The sequence below is a fragment of the Belonocnema kinseyi genome, chromosome 7, assembly GCF_010883055.1.
Source record: "Belonocnema kinseyi isolate 2016_QV_RU_SX_M_011 chromosome 7, B_treatae_v1, whole genome shotgun sequence".
NCBI lineage: Eukaryota > Metazoa > Arthropoda > Insecta > Hymenoptera > Cynipidae > Belonocnema > Belonocnema kinseyi.
The window spans coordinates 83,944,092-83,962,851 of NC_046663.1; the positions used below are offsets into that span (position 1 = coordinate 83,944,092).

Here is an 18,760-nt window from a genome sequence, read left to right on the forward strand (position 1 = left end):
AAATTTTTAACTTAGAACTTGGTAAAATAAAAACATATTATTCGAGATCTACAAGTTATGACAATTCCAATGATATTTTATTGCTTCAAAAAGTTTAAAATTAAGGAATAAGTGTTCAATTTAAATTTAAAAACGACAATCTCAATGTTTGCTCATTTTAACTTCCACAATAATAAATTATAAATATTTGTGAACTCTACTATGATAAATATTACGCAATCCTTTTATGAAAGTTAATGAAAAATACGTTTTACCCTATAAAATGCAGAATAAAAAAGTTTTTCATATAAGCATACAATTTAAATTAATAATTATTTTCCGAAATTGCGATTTTAGTTCATCAAATTCACCACTTTAAGTGCTGTAAAATATACGTTAACATGTGCACCTGCGTCTTCAAATTTCTTCGATTCAGATAGATAATTATTACTTTCAATCGAGAAAATTATCGTTTTTTGATTCGGATCATTCATAAGAACAAATTCGTCATAAAACATAGTGCTTGCATTACATTCATCCAAATTCTTACAGAGTGCTACATTGAACACTTTTTATATTTCAAATTTTAATTAGCATTATATACAAAGGGCTCCCGCTGGCCGGAGTGGGCGACAGGAATTTGGCTGCGCGAGGAGAAGCCGCGTAATAAGGGAACTGCACTCAAGTAACTAAAACGAAAATTTCAGCTGCCCCAAAATTACATTTGGAAACTTTGTTTCGTTTTGAAAAGTAAGACTCTAAACTTCTTAGTCAACTTGAAAGTATTCAGGACCACATATATAATAATAAAGCTATTTAAAAAAAACTTACCAGGCAACGTAAGGCCACAGTTGAGAACTTGTTCAGATATATCGTGAATAGTTTTAGGTTGTACAACTTCTTCTATCCTCTTTTTGGTGCCTAAAACAAAAATTTAGAGAATATATCTCTCAAATATTATAGAACTTTAATAATTATATCATTAAAATGTACCAAATCATTGTAACTTAAGTTTATCTGCGCAAATTAAGATGGGTAATCAATCAAATGACATTTCAATGCATGAGACGGTTTTTTCCTTCGGTAGTTTAAAAGTAATCGGATCTGTCTTGTGTGCAAGGGTTCGACTACTGAACAGCTGAATAAATCGTAGGCTGATTACATCACCCAAAGTCTGGTATCGAATAAACGGATTGACAGTGTTGGGAATATTGTACCTTCAAGCAACTGAATTTGCCTGATGTATTATTTTAATCTAATGGATGTGTATACAGGAAAATTAATTTTGAAATCAGTCGAAATGAAAATATTCCCTTTAAATACTTTGATTGATATAGTGACAGGGCGATGGCACCAATAGCAGGCTTTTCATCTGTTGTAGGCTAGCCCCTCTAATTCTCGCCTCAGAATATTAAATAAAAAAACAAATATTAATCTCCTTGACCTATTATAGATTTCTTTTATAGTTTTAAAATCGAATAAACTTCAACTGAAATCCCTTGATACACTTGGAAATCTCTAGAAATCATTTCAAATCCTTGAAAATAAAATAAATAAAATGTATTCCATAAAGATCTCTAGAATTCCCTTGAAATAAAAATGGCAATTTCTTGAAATATTTGGAAGCCTTACAAAATTCTTTGACCTTCCTTGAAATTCTTGAAATTTCTTGACGTGAAATTTATTTTATGCCCTAAAGTTCTCTACAAATATATAGTATTCACTTACATTCCCATTGAATGCCCCATTAATATCTTTGTAAATCACAAAAGTCCATTAAAATAAGTAGATATTTTTTAAATTTATTCAATATTAAACTAAACTTATTCATCCGAATAGTCTCAAAACGCCGATTAAGTACACGGAGAAACTCTTGATCGTAAAATTTGGCATTATAATATTGATATTTACAAAAGTTCGATGGCAATCTAGGATATAGCCGAGAAAAGAGTATTATTGCCGCAGCCATACAAAGAAATACATTTTCCATTTAATTCATAATTATACTACATACCTAATAATTGCCATTTATAGTTAAAAAACATTCATATTTTTGATTGCAGATTGAAGTTGAAAAAAGTGATATTCACAAATTAAATGATAAAACCTTAGTTGCAATAACTAGCATTAAAAATAACATAAGTTGCAAAACAGGTAAGAAAAATGACCATTTTCAATGGGAAAGTGCAGTGAATGAAAAAACAATTGAACGTAGTGCTTCGCGATTCAGTACCAAATGACGTTATTACACGCGCCGAAGTTCATGAGGACGATAAAATTCCTAAAACTTATCATTTGTTTTATCACAGGGAAATATCTCCGATCTGCTGCCCCTGAGACCCGTGTTCTATTCCCGCCAGGGCTGATATCTTCTAACAAGGTTTTTTCTCTTTCAGCTTAGAATAAAATATAAATATCTAATTGTATGTTTAATGTATAAAATGTATAGTGCGTGACGTGAATGCGAATTTATTTTTATTTTGCTCTTTCGACCATGGAAGTTTTTCCTATTTGCTATGGGAAAAATTAGAAACGCGTAGAATGAACATAGACAGAATGGTTTTACTATTGTGTTTTTTAAACTTCATCGTCTGTATTAGGGATTATAGTAAGTGTCTTTTGGTATAAGTGCAATTATTTAATCATTTATTTTATATTTAATAGACATAATAACTTCAGACTTTAATATTCACAATGGTAATTCTTGCAATAATGACTCTATATCCTGGCTTGCTATTGTCGTATTGTAAAAATGAATATTATACAATCAAATTTGATAACTAAAATTTTCTCCGTGTACCTAAAAATCTTTGAAAATCTTTAAAATCTTTGTAGATTCAATAAAATACGACAAATATTTGAAAGCGTTTAATAAATAACTTAACATCCATTGTTTATTTGATTTCCTTTATTTTCAAAATTCTCGAGAAAACCCTTAAATTAATTCTTGGAAATTCTACCAAATTCTTAGAAATCACTTGAAATTTTCAAAATCTCCTGAAATTCTGTAAAATACTTTCAAATAGCGAAAGATCTTTTAAAATACTGTAATTCCTTAGAAATAACTGGAGCTCCTATAAACAACCTTAAATCTTGTGTTATACTTCGAATCCTTTAAAATATTTGAAAACCCTATAAAATTCCTTGAAATTTTTTCAATCTCTAAAAATTCTTTGAATCTTTTAAAATAATTAAAATCCTTTGAAATTTGTTACGTTTCTTTACATACCTTGAAGTGTTTGAATTTCGAAAAAACACCCCGAAATTAACATTTATTTTATTCTCTAACGTTCTTTGGAAATTTAATGAAATCTCTGTATATCCACTGAAACCTTTATATATCGTGATAATCCATTAAAGTAATAAGAAAAAATTATAAATTTCTTTAACATACATGGAATTAAACTTATTAATTAAAGTCCTTTAAAAAGGACAGTTTAAATTTCTCAAAAATACTAAATTCTTTGAAATTTTTGAAACCTCTTGAAATTATTTGGAATAAATCAAGTCAAGTGACCGCCTTTTTGAAATTTCGAATGACGCGCACACCAGTGAGCTTTGAGTGAGGTGGAAGGGACATGTATTCTCTAGTTACACTTTGGACAGATAGTTTCGGCAGAAGTTAGATATACCCATCCCCCTTATGCCACACAGTACAGTTCCAAACTTGGGGACGCAGGATCGGGCGGTCTAGTCACAGTCGCGCGACAGTTCTAAGTTACGAGTGTAAGTTGTGTGCTCTCCTCAAGTGTCGATTATACTTGTATATAATTTGGTTTTATTCTAGTTTCACTGAGAAAAATTATATTCTTGCCGGAGAAAAGTTGAAGCAAAATTATTCTTCAAGCTAAAACCTATATTATGTTGATGACTAAGTAAATGTTGTTTAAATAAAGAATTTTGTTCGAAAAAATGTTTACCCAGTTGTTTATCAGAGTCCCTCTGCTTTGATGGCGATGAACCATTTACAAAAAGTTAAGAAAACAGCATGATAATCATAGATAATATGGGCGGTTAACTGACAGCCCACACGAGCGCATGAAGGTTAAAATACAATTTATTTTATTCCTAAAGTTCTTTAGAAATTTGTTGAAATCTTTGGAAATCGTAACGTTCGATTAAAATAAAGATAAATCTTTCGAAATCCTTTCAATAAATATAAAGCCAAGCTTATTTATCAAAGTTCTCTGAAAAGGACCACTTGAATCCTTATTATTATAACACCATTAAGCCATTTCCCTTTCGGGGTAGGCGTGACTCACTCAGTAGGGGAAAGGAGTAGTGTGTGGAAGGGATAGAGATTTTTCAGATTGATCCAAAATTCTCGTGCTATTTAAGTAAATAACACGTTCGTTCCGCAATACTTTTCCGACCCAGATTGCTGATCAATCTCTCTAGCAATCACCCCAAGCGAAGAACCTCACGAAGTCGTTATGTAAGGTTCCCCACTTGGGTCTATTAATAACCAAGGTCTTTGTTTCAGGCGTCATTCACTCTACTGACACTCTTTTTATTAACTATTTGCCGCCATACTTTCCTGTCCTGACATACCTCTCTAGCTTCTTTTATGTCCATGCATTTTTTCATGCAGGCTCTCGTGTTTCTGTGACTTCTTATGTCTCTTCTAACTAGTGTCTCATTCACACATTCTAACCATTCTTTCAACGGTCTACCTCTGGGCACGCTGCCATTTACTTTACCTTGATACACTTGTTTCGTTAGTCGTTCATTTGGCATTCTCTCAACATGTCCGAACCATCTTAACTGATTTCTTTCCCATGTGTCTACTAGCGTCTTTTCTGCACCACATTCTTTTAGAATTATCTCGTTACTTACTTTGTCCATCAGAGTTTTCCCGCATATTATGCGCATGAATCTCATGTCAATTGCGTTAATTTTGCTCTTATCTTTTGCTTGATAAGTCCATGTCTCGCTACCGCATAGTACAGTCGGTACAAATATAGAATTATGTATTGCCATTTTAGCTTTATTTGATATATTTTTACTTCTGATAAGGGGACCTGCTCTACCAATAACCTTCTTACCTTCATGTATTCGTCTATCTAATTCCTCATCTACCTTCCCGTCCCTAGTAAATAAGCTACCAAGGTATACGAACTTATCAACTTGTTCAATTCTCTCATCATTTAATAAAATATTGCATAGCGTTTTCTCACTCTTTCCTTCGAACGCCATAGTTTTCGTTTTATTTGCGTTAATTTTGAGGCCCATGCTCTTCATGCTTGCCTCTAATTTATTCAACATTCTTTGTAAGTCTTCGATAGACTCTGCCATAACAACCTTATCATCTGCGAACGCTAACCCACGTACCCTTACTGTTTCGAGATCCACACCCTCTTCGTCGAAGAGAGCCATTCTTAAACACTTGTCCATAAATAATATAAATAACCATGAAGACATAACGCATCCTTGTCTAACTCCTTGAATAATATCGAAACAGTCACTCAGCTTCCCATTCACTCTTACACTCGCTTTGCTACCTGTATATATTGTTTTTATAACTTGTAGGATCCATCAATTGACTCCATACTCTTTCAGGACTTCCCAAAGTTTACTTCTAACTACCTTGTCAAAAGCTTTTTCTAGGTCAACAAATGCACAGAAAACTGTGTTTTCCGAGTAGTAGGTAAGAATCCTTAGATATCTTTTAAATCCTGAGAGATTCAATAAAATACTTTAGATCTTCTGGAATTTCTTGAAATTCCTTAAAATCCCTTGAAATCTTTGGAATCAGTAAAAATTCCTTAAAACTTTATTTTTTTCAATTTAATTTCCAATGTTCTCTACAAATTCCTTAAAGTACTTCGAAATCCAATAAAATTCTTTGAAATACTTTGATGTTTTTCAAATATCATCAAATTCTTTTTAATTTCTTAAAGTATCTTAAAATAAGGTGATATAAAATTGCTTAAATTTTGTAAAATTCTTTGAACTCCTTGGAAATGGTAAAAAATTATGTGAGATTCCTTAAAATTTTTTGAATCTCTTGAAATTCTTCGTAATCTCTTAAAATTATGAAAATTCCACAAAGCCTTTGAAATAAATAAAAAAACGTATAAAGTCCCATAAATATTGTGAAATTCTTTGAAATCGGTTAAAATACACTTAACTCCCGATATAAGACCGGATTCGGGCATGGCTTGTCTTGGCCTTGATACTAAATGAGGGGAATACAAATGTAAATAGACAGGGTCACATGCATCATTTCTGTTTGATTTGGACGCATGGCGCACCATGATGCCACTAACGCGCTGAGAGTGCTGCCCTTGAGCTGTTTGCCACGCTTGACTGAGCACATCCTCCCTTTCTGCCACGTGGCTCATCTCATCACAAAACTGCGGAGGTTATCAGTTCTAGATCTATCATAAATAGGGGGTCTTATATCGGTAGTTTAGTGTAGCTTAAAATCTTAAAAATTCTCCCAATCCTTTGAAAACTCAGAAATTATATAGAATCCCTTAAACCTGGTGAAATTCTTTGAAATACTTAAACATATTCAAAAAAAGAAGTAAACCCTACTATAATAATAAACTTAAGTGGCCCACTCCTAATGTATTTACCCTAGTAGGTCAAAATAACAGAAGCCAATACAAATAAAAAGTTCATCGACAGCATCTGGAGTGTTCTTTGCGTACATGTGAGCCTAGGCAAATAAATAACAAGAAAGCGGAATAAGTAAAGATAATTATATTCTTGAAAGGCATGCAAATTGCAAATGCACTTTGTGCGTAGTGTAATAGTCTCAAAGCATTCTTCCGGCGATAAGTTCAGAAGTCCTGATCGTCTCGAGATTCGAGCCACGAGGACTGACCTAAGGACCGATAGGGTCTCTAAATTCACCTTCTGACCCTTACACCTTCTTCTCACCTTCTCGGGGCAACGATCAGCGCTAAAGAAGCTGCTGCGCGCTAAAATGTTTTCTGTTGAAATTTGCATATTAGGCTTTCGTCGTGTTTAAGTCAAACTTTTAAACGAGCTTTTAAGCTGCAAGCTTCTTCGATCATTTCTTAGAATCCCTTCGACGGTTCTGTTGTCATGTAAATCAAGAGAAAAATATAAATGGAGCGAGGGAGGTTGAGAGAAAGAGGGGAACTGAAGCGGCATTTTTGGTATTTGAATTTTTTCACATTCATTCGAACCACATCTCTTTATTTCAGGATGCTTTTACTGCTAAACAATAGAGAGAGTTGGGACGAGAAAATATGTAGATTTAAAAATTATTTTTGAAAAATACAATTTTTCCTTCGTACAATTTTTCCCTGTAGAAAAAGTTTAATAAAAATTTTTCACTCTTCCTAACCATTAACATCCAAAAAGAACCATTTTAGTCTTTGAACTTGTTTAACAATAGAATCTTTTATACTCGGACTAAAACAATTTCAAACTAAAGTTAACAAATTAAAAATTTATTTACTTATTTTAATAAAAAAATATTTATTAACAATCCAAAAGAACGAATTTTCAACAAAACAGTTGAATTTTCGACCAAAAAAGTTGATGAATTTTTAATAAAATAGTTGAATTATCACGAAAGTGAATAAACTTTCAAGGAAATGGTCGAATTTTCTAACAATAAAGACTAAACTTTAACCAAAAACCGCAGAATTTTCAACAAAAAGCTAAATTTTCAATACAAAATGGAATAATTAATTAATAACATTGTTAATTTAAAAAATTAATTTTTACGAAAAAAATTTTTTTCAGAAAATAGTAAAATTTTCAAACAAAGAAGTAGTTTTTAGCCAAGAATAAACATTTTTAACTAAGCCGTTGAATTTTTAACAAAAAAGGGCATTTTGAACAAAGTATAGTTAAACTTTCAACCTAAAAGTTAAATTGTCGAACCAATACAGATTTTCAGTTTTGAAATAATAAAAAGTCCATCTAAACTGTAGAAATTTCAAGCAAAAGACGAATTTCCCGTAAGGCAGTTAAATTTTCAAATCGCAAATATGAATTTTCAACACAAAAGTTAATTTTTAACTAAGCAGTTGCATTTTTAACAAAAAAAAAGAAATTTTCATGAAGGAAGCATTAATTTTTTAACAAAAATATACATGTTACACTAAGAACAGATTGATTTTCAATCAAAAATGGAACATTTATATCTTTAGATAAAATATCAAATTAAAAAAAAAAAGATTTTTTAGTAAAATTGTTAAATTTTTAAACAAGGAGATAACCCTTCAATCCAAATAATAAAATTGTAACCAAGTGGATCAACTTTGACCTAAGTAGCTGGATTTAAAATTTGTTAAAATTTTTATCCAAAATTGAGTTATAATATTTTCAGTTACAAAAAATTAATTTTTAACAAACAAAAAAAGTTTTCCACAAAGTAGTTGGGCTTTCAACCAACGAGATTAATTTTCAACTAGAATGATAAATCTTGAAGTGGAATATTTAAATTTTTAGTAAAAAAATTAATTTTCAACCAAAAAAAGACCATACAATAGAGACGAATTTTCAACCGACAAAAATTTAAATTGCAAAATAAAAAATTGAATTATATTTTTGAACCGAAAAGACGATTTTTATTTTTGAATAGTAGTTGGATTTTCAACAACACAGATTTCATTTGAATTTCTAATAAAAAAGTTATTTTTCCACCAAAATAGTTGAGTTTGCAATTCAATAATAAAGTTTTTAACTAAAAATGTTGTCGTCAGGAGAAAGAAATTTTGAAAAAGAAATAGAAATACAAGGAAAATCAGTTATTAAGTATACCATATTATCTCAGGATGGCCAAAGACTTTATTTTCAAAATTCCGTAACTTTCCTACATCCCACTTTCCATTTGCGACTTTGCTCTTCCCACTTTTCACTTTTCACCTGTCATGATTTTTCGTAATCAGTGACGTTTCAAAAGTCAACGCTGACATATGGCGTGATTTTTTAAAACATTATGCAGGTGAAAAGTGGGAAGTGGAATGTGGGATGTAGGATGTGGGATGTGGGAAAGTTACGTAATCGTCTCCTAGCCATTAGTAATCCAAGAGCAGAATTTTAATCTTGTATCATTTTTATCATAGAATCTGTTATAAGCGGAATAAAACACTTTCAAATTGAAATTTAACATTTTCAAATTTATTATCTTTAATAATTATTTAAAGAGCCTAATTTCCCCTCACGAATTATATTCCTTCATTTTCCCCTGATTTCTAGGTTTTTTTCTTACTTACGGCTGCCCTGGGCCTGGTAATAAAAATTCATGAAATGCAATTGAATACAAATAATTTGATTGTCTGACAAATTCAGACGTCGTCACTTGAAAAAGTTGAATGAATGCTAAGACTTAATTAAGTAAAAACTTAAGTACAGTGAACTTGACAAGGAGTCATCTCGGTTTATTATCGAGGTTAATGTCATCTCGAATTTGGCTCATGGCGCAGTGTAAAAAGTGATCCTTAAGAACTTCGAACAGCAATTTTCACGTAAAAGAAAGCCACGAAAATGTTGAGATCGGAATGTGTACTTTCTTTATTTGGAAGGTTCGCAGAGGCAAAACTGGCAGTGGGTAATTTAATTCTCTTAAAATTTTTACGAACTTTTTCGGTAGGTAATGGGCAATAACATTGGCTTCTGCCCACTTGCCATCAAAAGTACAAGGTATTTGCGCTCAGGCTCAGGTGTATATGGACGTGCTCTCACTTTAAATGGACACGTTATTCTTATCTGTAACGAGTTCCCCATACTAATTCTACAAGTTTTGTTTAATTTCAAAATATTTTTTTAACATTACTTAGAAATTAATAATATTCCAGAGGCCGTTAACATTCTCCGCTAGGACAGCTGGAATTGTTTGCACTTTAAATTCAAATTCATCAAAATTTGAATAATTGAATAAGTGAATCATGCTTTAAATAAAAAAGAAGTAATTTCTACTTTAAAAACAGAGAGTTTTAATAGATGAACCAGTAAATATTGCTAAATGAATCAAAGAAACACTTAAAATGACTTATGTTCAGTTAATAAAAGTTACTGATTTGATTGTTTTAATAGAATAGCACAAATATTTATAAATTAAAATTCTTCATTAGATTCCTACATTTAAAAAAATGATTAAAATTAATTATAAGTGACAGGTTGACATATTGAAAGGTACGAATTAGAGCAATCAAAATGACTGATTTAATTAGCACACGTTACTGGCTATATCATTTAAAATGAATGATTTAATTAGCGAAAGTTACTTATGTCACTTCAAATGATAGATTTAATAAACGGCAGGTTCACTGTTAATCATTGAATGTTTCTGATTTGGTCTTTTTTTTATTGAACATTAATTATGTTAACTGAAAATTGTAATTTTTTAGTCAAAAATACAACAATTTTTTTGAAGATTCGTCTTTTTTGTTGAGTTTCACTGGTTTTTTTCAAATATAAAATTGAAATCGTTTGTTGAAATATCAACTGTTTTTTAATTAAAATTAAAAGGTTTTTGTTTGAAATATCGTCTACATATTACATTTTTTCTTTGGAATTAATATTTTTGGTAGAAAAGTGAACTGTATTGTTGAAAAATGTTTCGTTTATAGTTGAAAATTATTGTCTTAACTGTAAGCTTAACTATTTCATTTTTGGTTGAAAGTTTATATTTTTTGGTTGAAAATTCAACTACAGTGAAACTCTTCAATAATCAATATTTACGTTTTCCAGTTGAAAATTTAACACATTGAATCATTTAAAATTACTAGTTTCGTCAGTGAGTAAAATTGGCTGATTTAGAAAGAGATTTTTGAATAGGGTGGGTCAAAAAACAAAAATGTTAGAACTAGTGATTTGGGACCTCCATGAAGTGGACTGAATGTGGAATCGACCGATTTAAATCTAAGTAACGTGTATCTGTGTCTAAAAGTCTTTTAATTTTTGCCAGATTCGAAAATAGTATTCTGCACGAGATAATTATGATTTAATGTACCCCAGTAATTAAATTTTATTTACGTCGCCTACGAAAAGATAAAAAATGGAAGTTTTTAATTGCGGTTTAAAATTGGTTGTTTAAAATTTCGCAGTGTACCATTTTTCACCACAGCTATAAATAAATTTGATATATATCAACAAAGTCATTAAATTTGAAAACCACTTAATTTTGAATAAGCGGAATTTGTTGCAAATTAATAGTTTAGGAAGGTATTTATTTGCCTACAAGTGATATTTTTCTAAATGTACAAAACGCCGACTCTCTGAGTGAATATTGGTATCTAAATAAGAGATCTTTTCTCACTAATGATATATTCACAGCAATTATCACATTAATCTTACGATACGCATCGATTTCCTTATTGAATTATTATTCTCACTAAACGATAGATTTACGATACAAATTACCTAAAGCTTATTATCAGGTCATTACATACAGAAACAGCTTACTATTAACCAGTTTTACTTTCCGTTTCTACGATCTTCACCTTCAAATCTGCGTTTTAATGTCAAAGGTAACTTTAATCTAATTGAAAATCATGCAATTTTCTTAATTGAAAATTAATAAAAAGGTAAAAGCACTTCTTTAGCCATATCATTGCATTCCATCTTACTTCTGATTGGAATAACAAATTATAAAGTTTATCCTTCTTTGAACATAAATTATAATTAAATCGATAAAATTATCGTCTCATTCGGCGAATTTAGATCACTCACTTTTACGATTCTGCAGTTCTTAATAATTAGAAGCAACAAGCTGATGGATGGTTTCCTCGTAACCGTAACTCCCGATTGATAAGAATGTTAATCGTATTTTTTTTACCACGCTTGCTTTGTCCTCCTTTGTTATAAATTATAATTTGTGCACTCTGCTCTCGAAGTTGTCTGTATGTCACAAAGTACAGAAACCGGAGATTCTCCCACTATATACATACAATATGCATAGCTTTATGCATAATTGAGAACGATGCATTAGTTCGTCACAGTCTTTCGTAATACTCCCAACCGAAGTCAGCAAAAGGTCATTAACTCCTAACTAATTGACTCCACGTGCAATAAATCCTAGGTTCGCGGGGGTTCCTGAAATCACCATATTTACGTATTTCTCTCCCAGAAAAAAATTTGGTTGAATCAATAAAATTGAGGTTAATTCAACCTTATAATTTAGTTATTACATAGACAACAAAATATTTGGTTGACCCAAGATAATTTTTTGGTTAGTAAAATTCAGTTGATTATACCATGTATTTTCGTTCATTCAAGCAATTATTTTGGGTAATCCAAGACAATATTTTAGTGAAATCTAGTATTTCGGACATATGGAGTAAATTAGACACCCCTAAATTGACATGATAAATTACTCAAAACTGTTCCCAGAATCTAGAATCAATTCAAGCCTTGACTAATTCAAGATTCTGGTTAAAACCACCCACGTTAAGTAATTTTAACTATGATTTTATGTCCGAATTTATCCCACATGTCCGAGATTTTGTTTTGTTTAATCAATGAAATATTATCTAAAGTCAACAGAACTATTCAACCACAGACTTTTACTGATAAAAGCAAAAAATATTTTTAAACTGAACAAAAATTTTATTGATATAACCAAAATGTTTCCTGAAATCAAGAAAAACTGGTCAACAAAATAATTTTCCTATATGAAGACAATTTTTTCTGGGTGCAGGGACCTCACTTTGAGAATACAATTCTTTGAACCAAAAGAACTGTTTTCTTGGATGTATATGAAAATTTCCAAAAACGAAACAAATTTTTGTTGATGCAACAAAATATATGATTGATCCAGCCAAACTTTGTTGTTGATTCGACCCAATACTCCATCTACTAAAATATTTGGTAAAAATAAACTAAGAATATAGATGGGTCAACCAAATACTTTTTGTTCATATAATAACCATATTCTATAGTTGAGCCAAAAGAAATCGTATTAATTCAACTAATTCGTCTTCTGAGTGCAGTCAGTCTGCTATTCTCCTTTTTTTCCGATTTTATCCATATTTTCGGAAAATCCCATCTAAGGTCAACTTTCCTACAGAAAATAATGCATCCTAGATTAAATAATCCTTAATTCACAACGCAAACATATGTGTTTTCCCTATTTCAGAACGTTGTCAATTTTTTCCGCGAAACTCACAGCCCTTAATAAGAAATTATGAGTAACTTTGAGATACTACCGTCCAAATGAAAAATCAAATTGTCAAAGATTTTCGCAAAAAAAAGTAAAAAAAAATTCTAACATGATTGATTCAACAGTATAGCGAAAGAGACAAAAATATAAATCTGACACAAATGAGGTACTTTTGTTCTTATGACATTTTATTTATAAATGGTATTTTATTTTCCTATCTAAAAAAAATGATTTGGTATATCTCAAAAATCACGCAATCATTGTTGTTAAAAACCTGATTGACTTCCCGTTACTACTGTAGTTGTTTTATATCAAGACTAGCAGTCTTGCGCGCGCCTATTTATCTTTTTATGAAAAAGAACAAATGATAAACCTATCTTTTCTATGATATACATATTTAACGAATGTTACGAAATATTAGTATAAAATAATAGCAGACACCAAGGGACGAGTTCTGTATTTGAAACTGTAATTACTCTTTTATAATAGGATTTCAACCAATTTTTTATTTTTTGGTAGAAAATGAAATCAAAGTATTTTATTCTAAATGAGCATTTTTTATTAAAAATTCATTTACACCTAATATTGATGAATAGCATGTATTACAATTTTGTAACTCACGTTGAAGAAAATCATATTCTTTAAATAATGAACTTTGCATTTTTACACCATAATTTTTATAAATAAATTTAGCAAAATTTTTGAATGCGCATTATAATAATCAATGACCTTATAGGTAGGAAAACACATGTAATAAGCTTATTGCTACTGTGTAAACTCTCCCCTGAAAATCTTGGTCAAGTCTCCCCAATATTAGTTCATGCGTTCAATGTCATGCAAACTTTAGTAATAACTGTTTCATTATTCCGATAACTGTTTTACAGAAAAATAGTCAAAAGTTTAAGAATTGGAACAAATTTTTTTATTTCCTAACTGACAATTCTTTATTTGTTGAAAATTCGTCTTTCTAGTTGAAAAATTCATCATTTTAGTTAAAAATTCATCTCTTTGGTTAAAAAATTTACTATTTTTTTGAAAATTCCTTTTTGTTTGGAAATTCAACTATGACATTTTCGGTAAAAAATTGATTTTTTTAATTAAAGTGTGATCTTTTTCAATTAAAAATATAACTAATTGTTGAAACATTCAGGGATTTTGTTAAAAATTCGTCTTTTTAGTAGAAAATTAATCTTCTTGTTTGAACATTCATCTTGCTGATTTAGGATTCAACCATTTTCATGACAATTCTTTTTTTTTCAAAATTAATTTATTGAAGCGAAAATTTAACTTTCTATAACTTTCTATTTTTTCAAATTAATTTCTATAATGGTAAAATCTACTTATATTCCTTTTGGTTAAAAAATGATATTTTTTAGATAAAAATCATACATTTGTTTGAAACTTTCTACATTTTGTAGAAAATTCGAAATTTTTGGTAGAAACGTAACATTCTTGATTGAAAATTTAATATTTTTCACTAAGTATTCAGTTATTAAAAAAAATTCCTTTTCAGTTTGTCAAAAACCAATTTCTTTAAAAGAAATTTCGATGCTACTATTTTTGGTTGAAATTTTATATTTTAAATTTAAAATTGACCTTTTTTATTTAATAATTCAATTTTTTAATTTTTCTGTTTTGGTAGAAAATTAATCCTTTTGCTTTAAAATCGATCTTTTTTCGTTAAAGATTGAACTATTGTTGTTAAAAATGTAATTTTTTAAAACCGTCTTTTTAAGGTAGGAAATTAATCTTCGCGGTTGAAAATTCATCTTCTTCATTTCAGGGTTCAATTATTTTTTTGAAAATTCATTCATAGCTATCTAAAATTCATCCTTTTGATTGAGAGTCCAACTATTTTGTTGAAAGTTCATTTATAGTTAGTCAAAAATTAATTTATGTAAGATAAAATTGGATTACACTATTTTTGGTAGAGAATTGATATTTGAAGTTAAAGGTTGTTCGTTTGTAATTGAAAATTCAACCATTTGTTTGAAAATGCACATAATTCGACGAAAATTCTTTATTTTTGTAAGAAATTAGTCTTCTTGTTTGAAAATTCACCTTCTTGATAAAGAACAAAACTATTAAATTAAACATTAAATTATTTGTTTCAAACATCGTCTTTTTTTATATAAAATTAATCTTCTTGGTTGAAAATACATCTGTTTGCTTAAAAGTTCAACTGTGTATCAGGAAATGCATCTATTTTAGTAAAATTTTAAATAATTTGTGGAAATTCAATTTTTTGTTGTTAAATATTAATTCTTTTAACTAAAAAGGAATTATCCTATTTCTGGCTTTATATATTTATATTTTTAATTAAAAATTTATCTTTTTTAGTTGAAAACTCCACTATTTGTTTGAAAACTCTTCTTTTTGATAAGGTTTCAACTATTTCGTTGAAAATTGATTAAAAATTCAACTGGACAATTTCAGGGTGAAAAATTATATTTTTAATTAAAAATTAATTTTTTCATTTGAAAATGCGTCTTTTTGGTAGAAAATTATTTTTCTTTGTTAAAATCTTATCTTGTTTATTGAGGATTCAACTATTTTCTTGATTTTTGTTTGTTAAAAATTAATATCTTTAAGGAAAATTTTCATGATATCATTGTTGGTTAAAAACTAATAGTTTTTTGTAGAGAATTAATGTTATGGGTAAAAAATTAATCTGTTTTTTATTATTCTTAACAGATTTAAGCCTGATTTTAAGTGAATTCTATTTTACTTTAAATACTCTTTATTAATATTGTTCTTGCATTAAAAATTAATTTAGTTGAAATTTCTATTATTTGTAAAAAAATTTTTTTTAATGGAAAACTAATCTTTGTGATTGAGAATTCACCTTTTTTGTTAAAACTCTCACAATTTAGTGTCAAGTTTATCTGTTTTAATTAAAATTTGAAATAATATGTAGAAAATTTCATTTTTTGGATTCAATATTAACTTTTATAAACTAAAAACTGAATTATTCCATTTTTTTAACATTTTTTTTTATTGAAACTTTATCTTTTTAGTTAAAAGTTATTTTATGGGTGAAAAATTAATCTGTTTTTTATTATTTTTAACAGAGATGTGCAAATTCGTTTTTTTTTCTTAGATCGAAAAAAAAGTCTTACATAATTTATTATAAAACAATTTTAATCGCTGAGAGATTTCGCTAAATAATGTGTAGAACCTGCCTGATTATAAGTGAATTCTATTTGTTGAAAATTTGTGTTTTTTTTTTGTTAGAAATATAAAACTTCTCCCTTAAAAATTAATTTTTTTGGTTGAGTATACAACAATTTTGTTGTAAGTTACTTTTCAGTTGGTCAAAAACTAATTTCTTGCCGACCATTGGGTGATAATGAAAGTGCCCGTACATTCCTATCGTATGTATCTGTTGCTGGAGGTTTTCAAAATTGTGTTTTTATAAAATAAATATTGAGTATTTGGCAAAATTGTCGGCAGATATGAAGATCCGATACATCCATAAAACTGAACATAATTCATTCAATCCCAGATTTCTTAAACCATATATTATTTAAAAGCATATAAAACATTGCAAGCCTAGATATTTTATGCAGCTGTTTTGTGGTGAACATGAAGTGCAAGGAGTTTAATGGTACCTTTTCTGATATTGAGTAAAGTTAGTGTGATATTGAGTAACGTTAGTGTAACATTGGTTTATTTTTAGTTATAAGTTAATGTTTTAGTTATTATTTGTATTCAATATAAACATTAACATTAAGTAATATTCCTGTGAAGCATGGAATTTGTTATAAAATTTCATTACTGATATAAAATGCGGTAGCAACTTATTAAGATTTTGAGGTAAATATTACGTTTTGCAATTCAAGAGCGAACTGCTCGGTTATTTTAAACCAAAATTATTTCTTTTTCAACGAAGATTTAACATTTGTAGTAATATTTTGTTGTGTTATGTTAGTTATGTTATTTTAGCTACAAGTAATCGTATATCTTCAGATTACCTCTTAGAATCACTAAATTCACAATTTTTGAACGAATTTTGTTTATGTTGACATTTTATACAAGAAAACCGTTACATATAACAATATTAAGCAATTTACAATACTGGTTATTTTATAATTTTATAATTTACAAAACCGGTTATTTTCAATCAAAAAGAGTTGACTTCAAAAAATAAACTCGCAATCAAAATATACTTGACAGGCATTATTTTTATTTCCGAATTTTTCAACTTGAAAAACCATTTCGCGTATTGCACGTATTTGCACCTGATACATGACCCTTAATTCAAAATTGAAACAATCAAAACGCAGTATATAGTATAGTATATTTCTCGAGAGTATAGACAGTATATTAAAAGCTGACTGATAAATACCTTTTATAACTTCACAATGAATTTATTATCTATCATTATGTAATATTGTTATTCATACATAATTTAAGAACAACTCAAGTAATTAGAATAAAAATTAGTATTAAATTAAAAAATGTAGATAAGTTTTTTCTTTCGGAAAGTTGAACCGAACTGGGTAAGAATCAGGACGAAGAACCGTTTGTAGAGATGGATTCGGTTTTTCGTTACGAATGTAACAATATAAAAAAATAATTTTTCATTAAAAAATGTATAGAGCCTTTATTGAAGAGTGCGGTAGTATATACCTTTAGTATACAAGGCCAAAAAAAAGTGTTGGTAACAAGTTGCCAGTCAAGGTCCGTGTGATATACGAGGTGCTTCTTCACTTGTTCGTTTTCATTTCTTCACCTTTATAACCCACAGAGCTTCTCGCCGAAAAAAAAAACGGTTTCGAGGTTTCACGAGTGCATGGGTTTTCAGGCACTCGTAAAACAATTTTCAATTACGGACGCCCACGAGTTTTTGCAAATGGCAACCGAGGTGGCATTAACGTTTCATTTTAACAAGAAATCGCTTGTCCGTTATTGCGTAACTGCGTTGATGCTCGTAAAAGCAACAAACCCACCATTCATAAATTCTGTGCACTTGCCATGGTCAGGCGCAGAAAATTTTATTTTTTATAGTATTAGTGTTATTTATTTTATTAACCAGCATAAACGCTAATAAATACAGCCAGATAATACCACGGCCCCAATCCGAGTTTGCACGTGCCAAGTGCTACTTAACTTCGGTGATCGAAAGAAAAACCTTACGAACCAAAGAATTAGTAAAAACTGGCTGATTCTAAGTAAATTTTGACTGATACTTTTTTTATAATCTTCTAGCTTTTCTTCACACTCTTTCCTTTTCCATCTAACTCACTCTCTTTTTTTGTCTCAATATCTATTATATCAATTAGTATTGGGCAGCAACTCGTTACTGAAAAAGTTACGTTCTTTGTAATTTTGTAGGAACTTAGTTTCAGTTTAACATAGAAAGCGCTTGTGATGAAACAATTTTGAGGATTAAGGTGGCTTGGGCGTTTGGTGCCGTACAATGTGGGGGGCACTGTGGGGGCTATCTATCATGCGATCAGTCTTTATTTGAATTTTATTGATATACGCATATTATAATGTCATCTTAATAAAAAAGTAGAAAACGACCAAAAAAAGCGACAGAAACATATGATATGATATGATATGATATGATATGATATGCCTCACATAGTCACAGCTATTGTGCAATATTTGCAGTTTTTCATTGAAATTTTTCACCAATGACATCGTCAACCCCCCTTTATTATGGTACTAATCGATTCCTTTTAT

At 29.5% G+C, this 18,760-nt stretch overlaps 1 protein-coding gene across 1 annotated transcript in view; it reads right to left on the bottom strand.

Annotated features, from left to right (window-relative positions):
• The window catches only part of LOC117176535, an 806,951-nt gene that overhangs the window by 224,518 nt on the left and 563,673 nt on the right, over positions 1 to 18,760 (bottom strand). Inside the window, exon 6 of the mRNA XM_033366790.1 lies at positions 811 to 900. Coding sequence (XP_033222681.1) covers positions 811 to 900 — 90 coding nt within the window. The remainder of the gene's footprint in view (positions 1 to 810; positions 901 to 18,760) is intronic.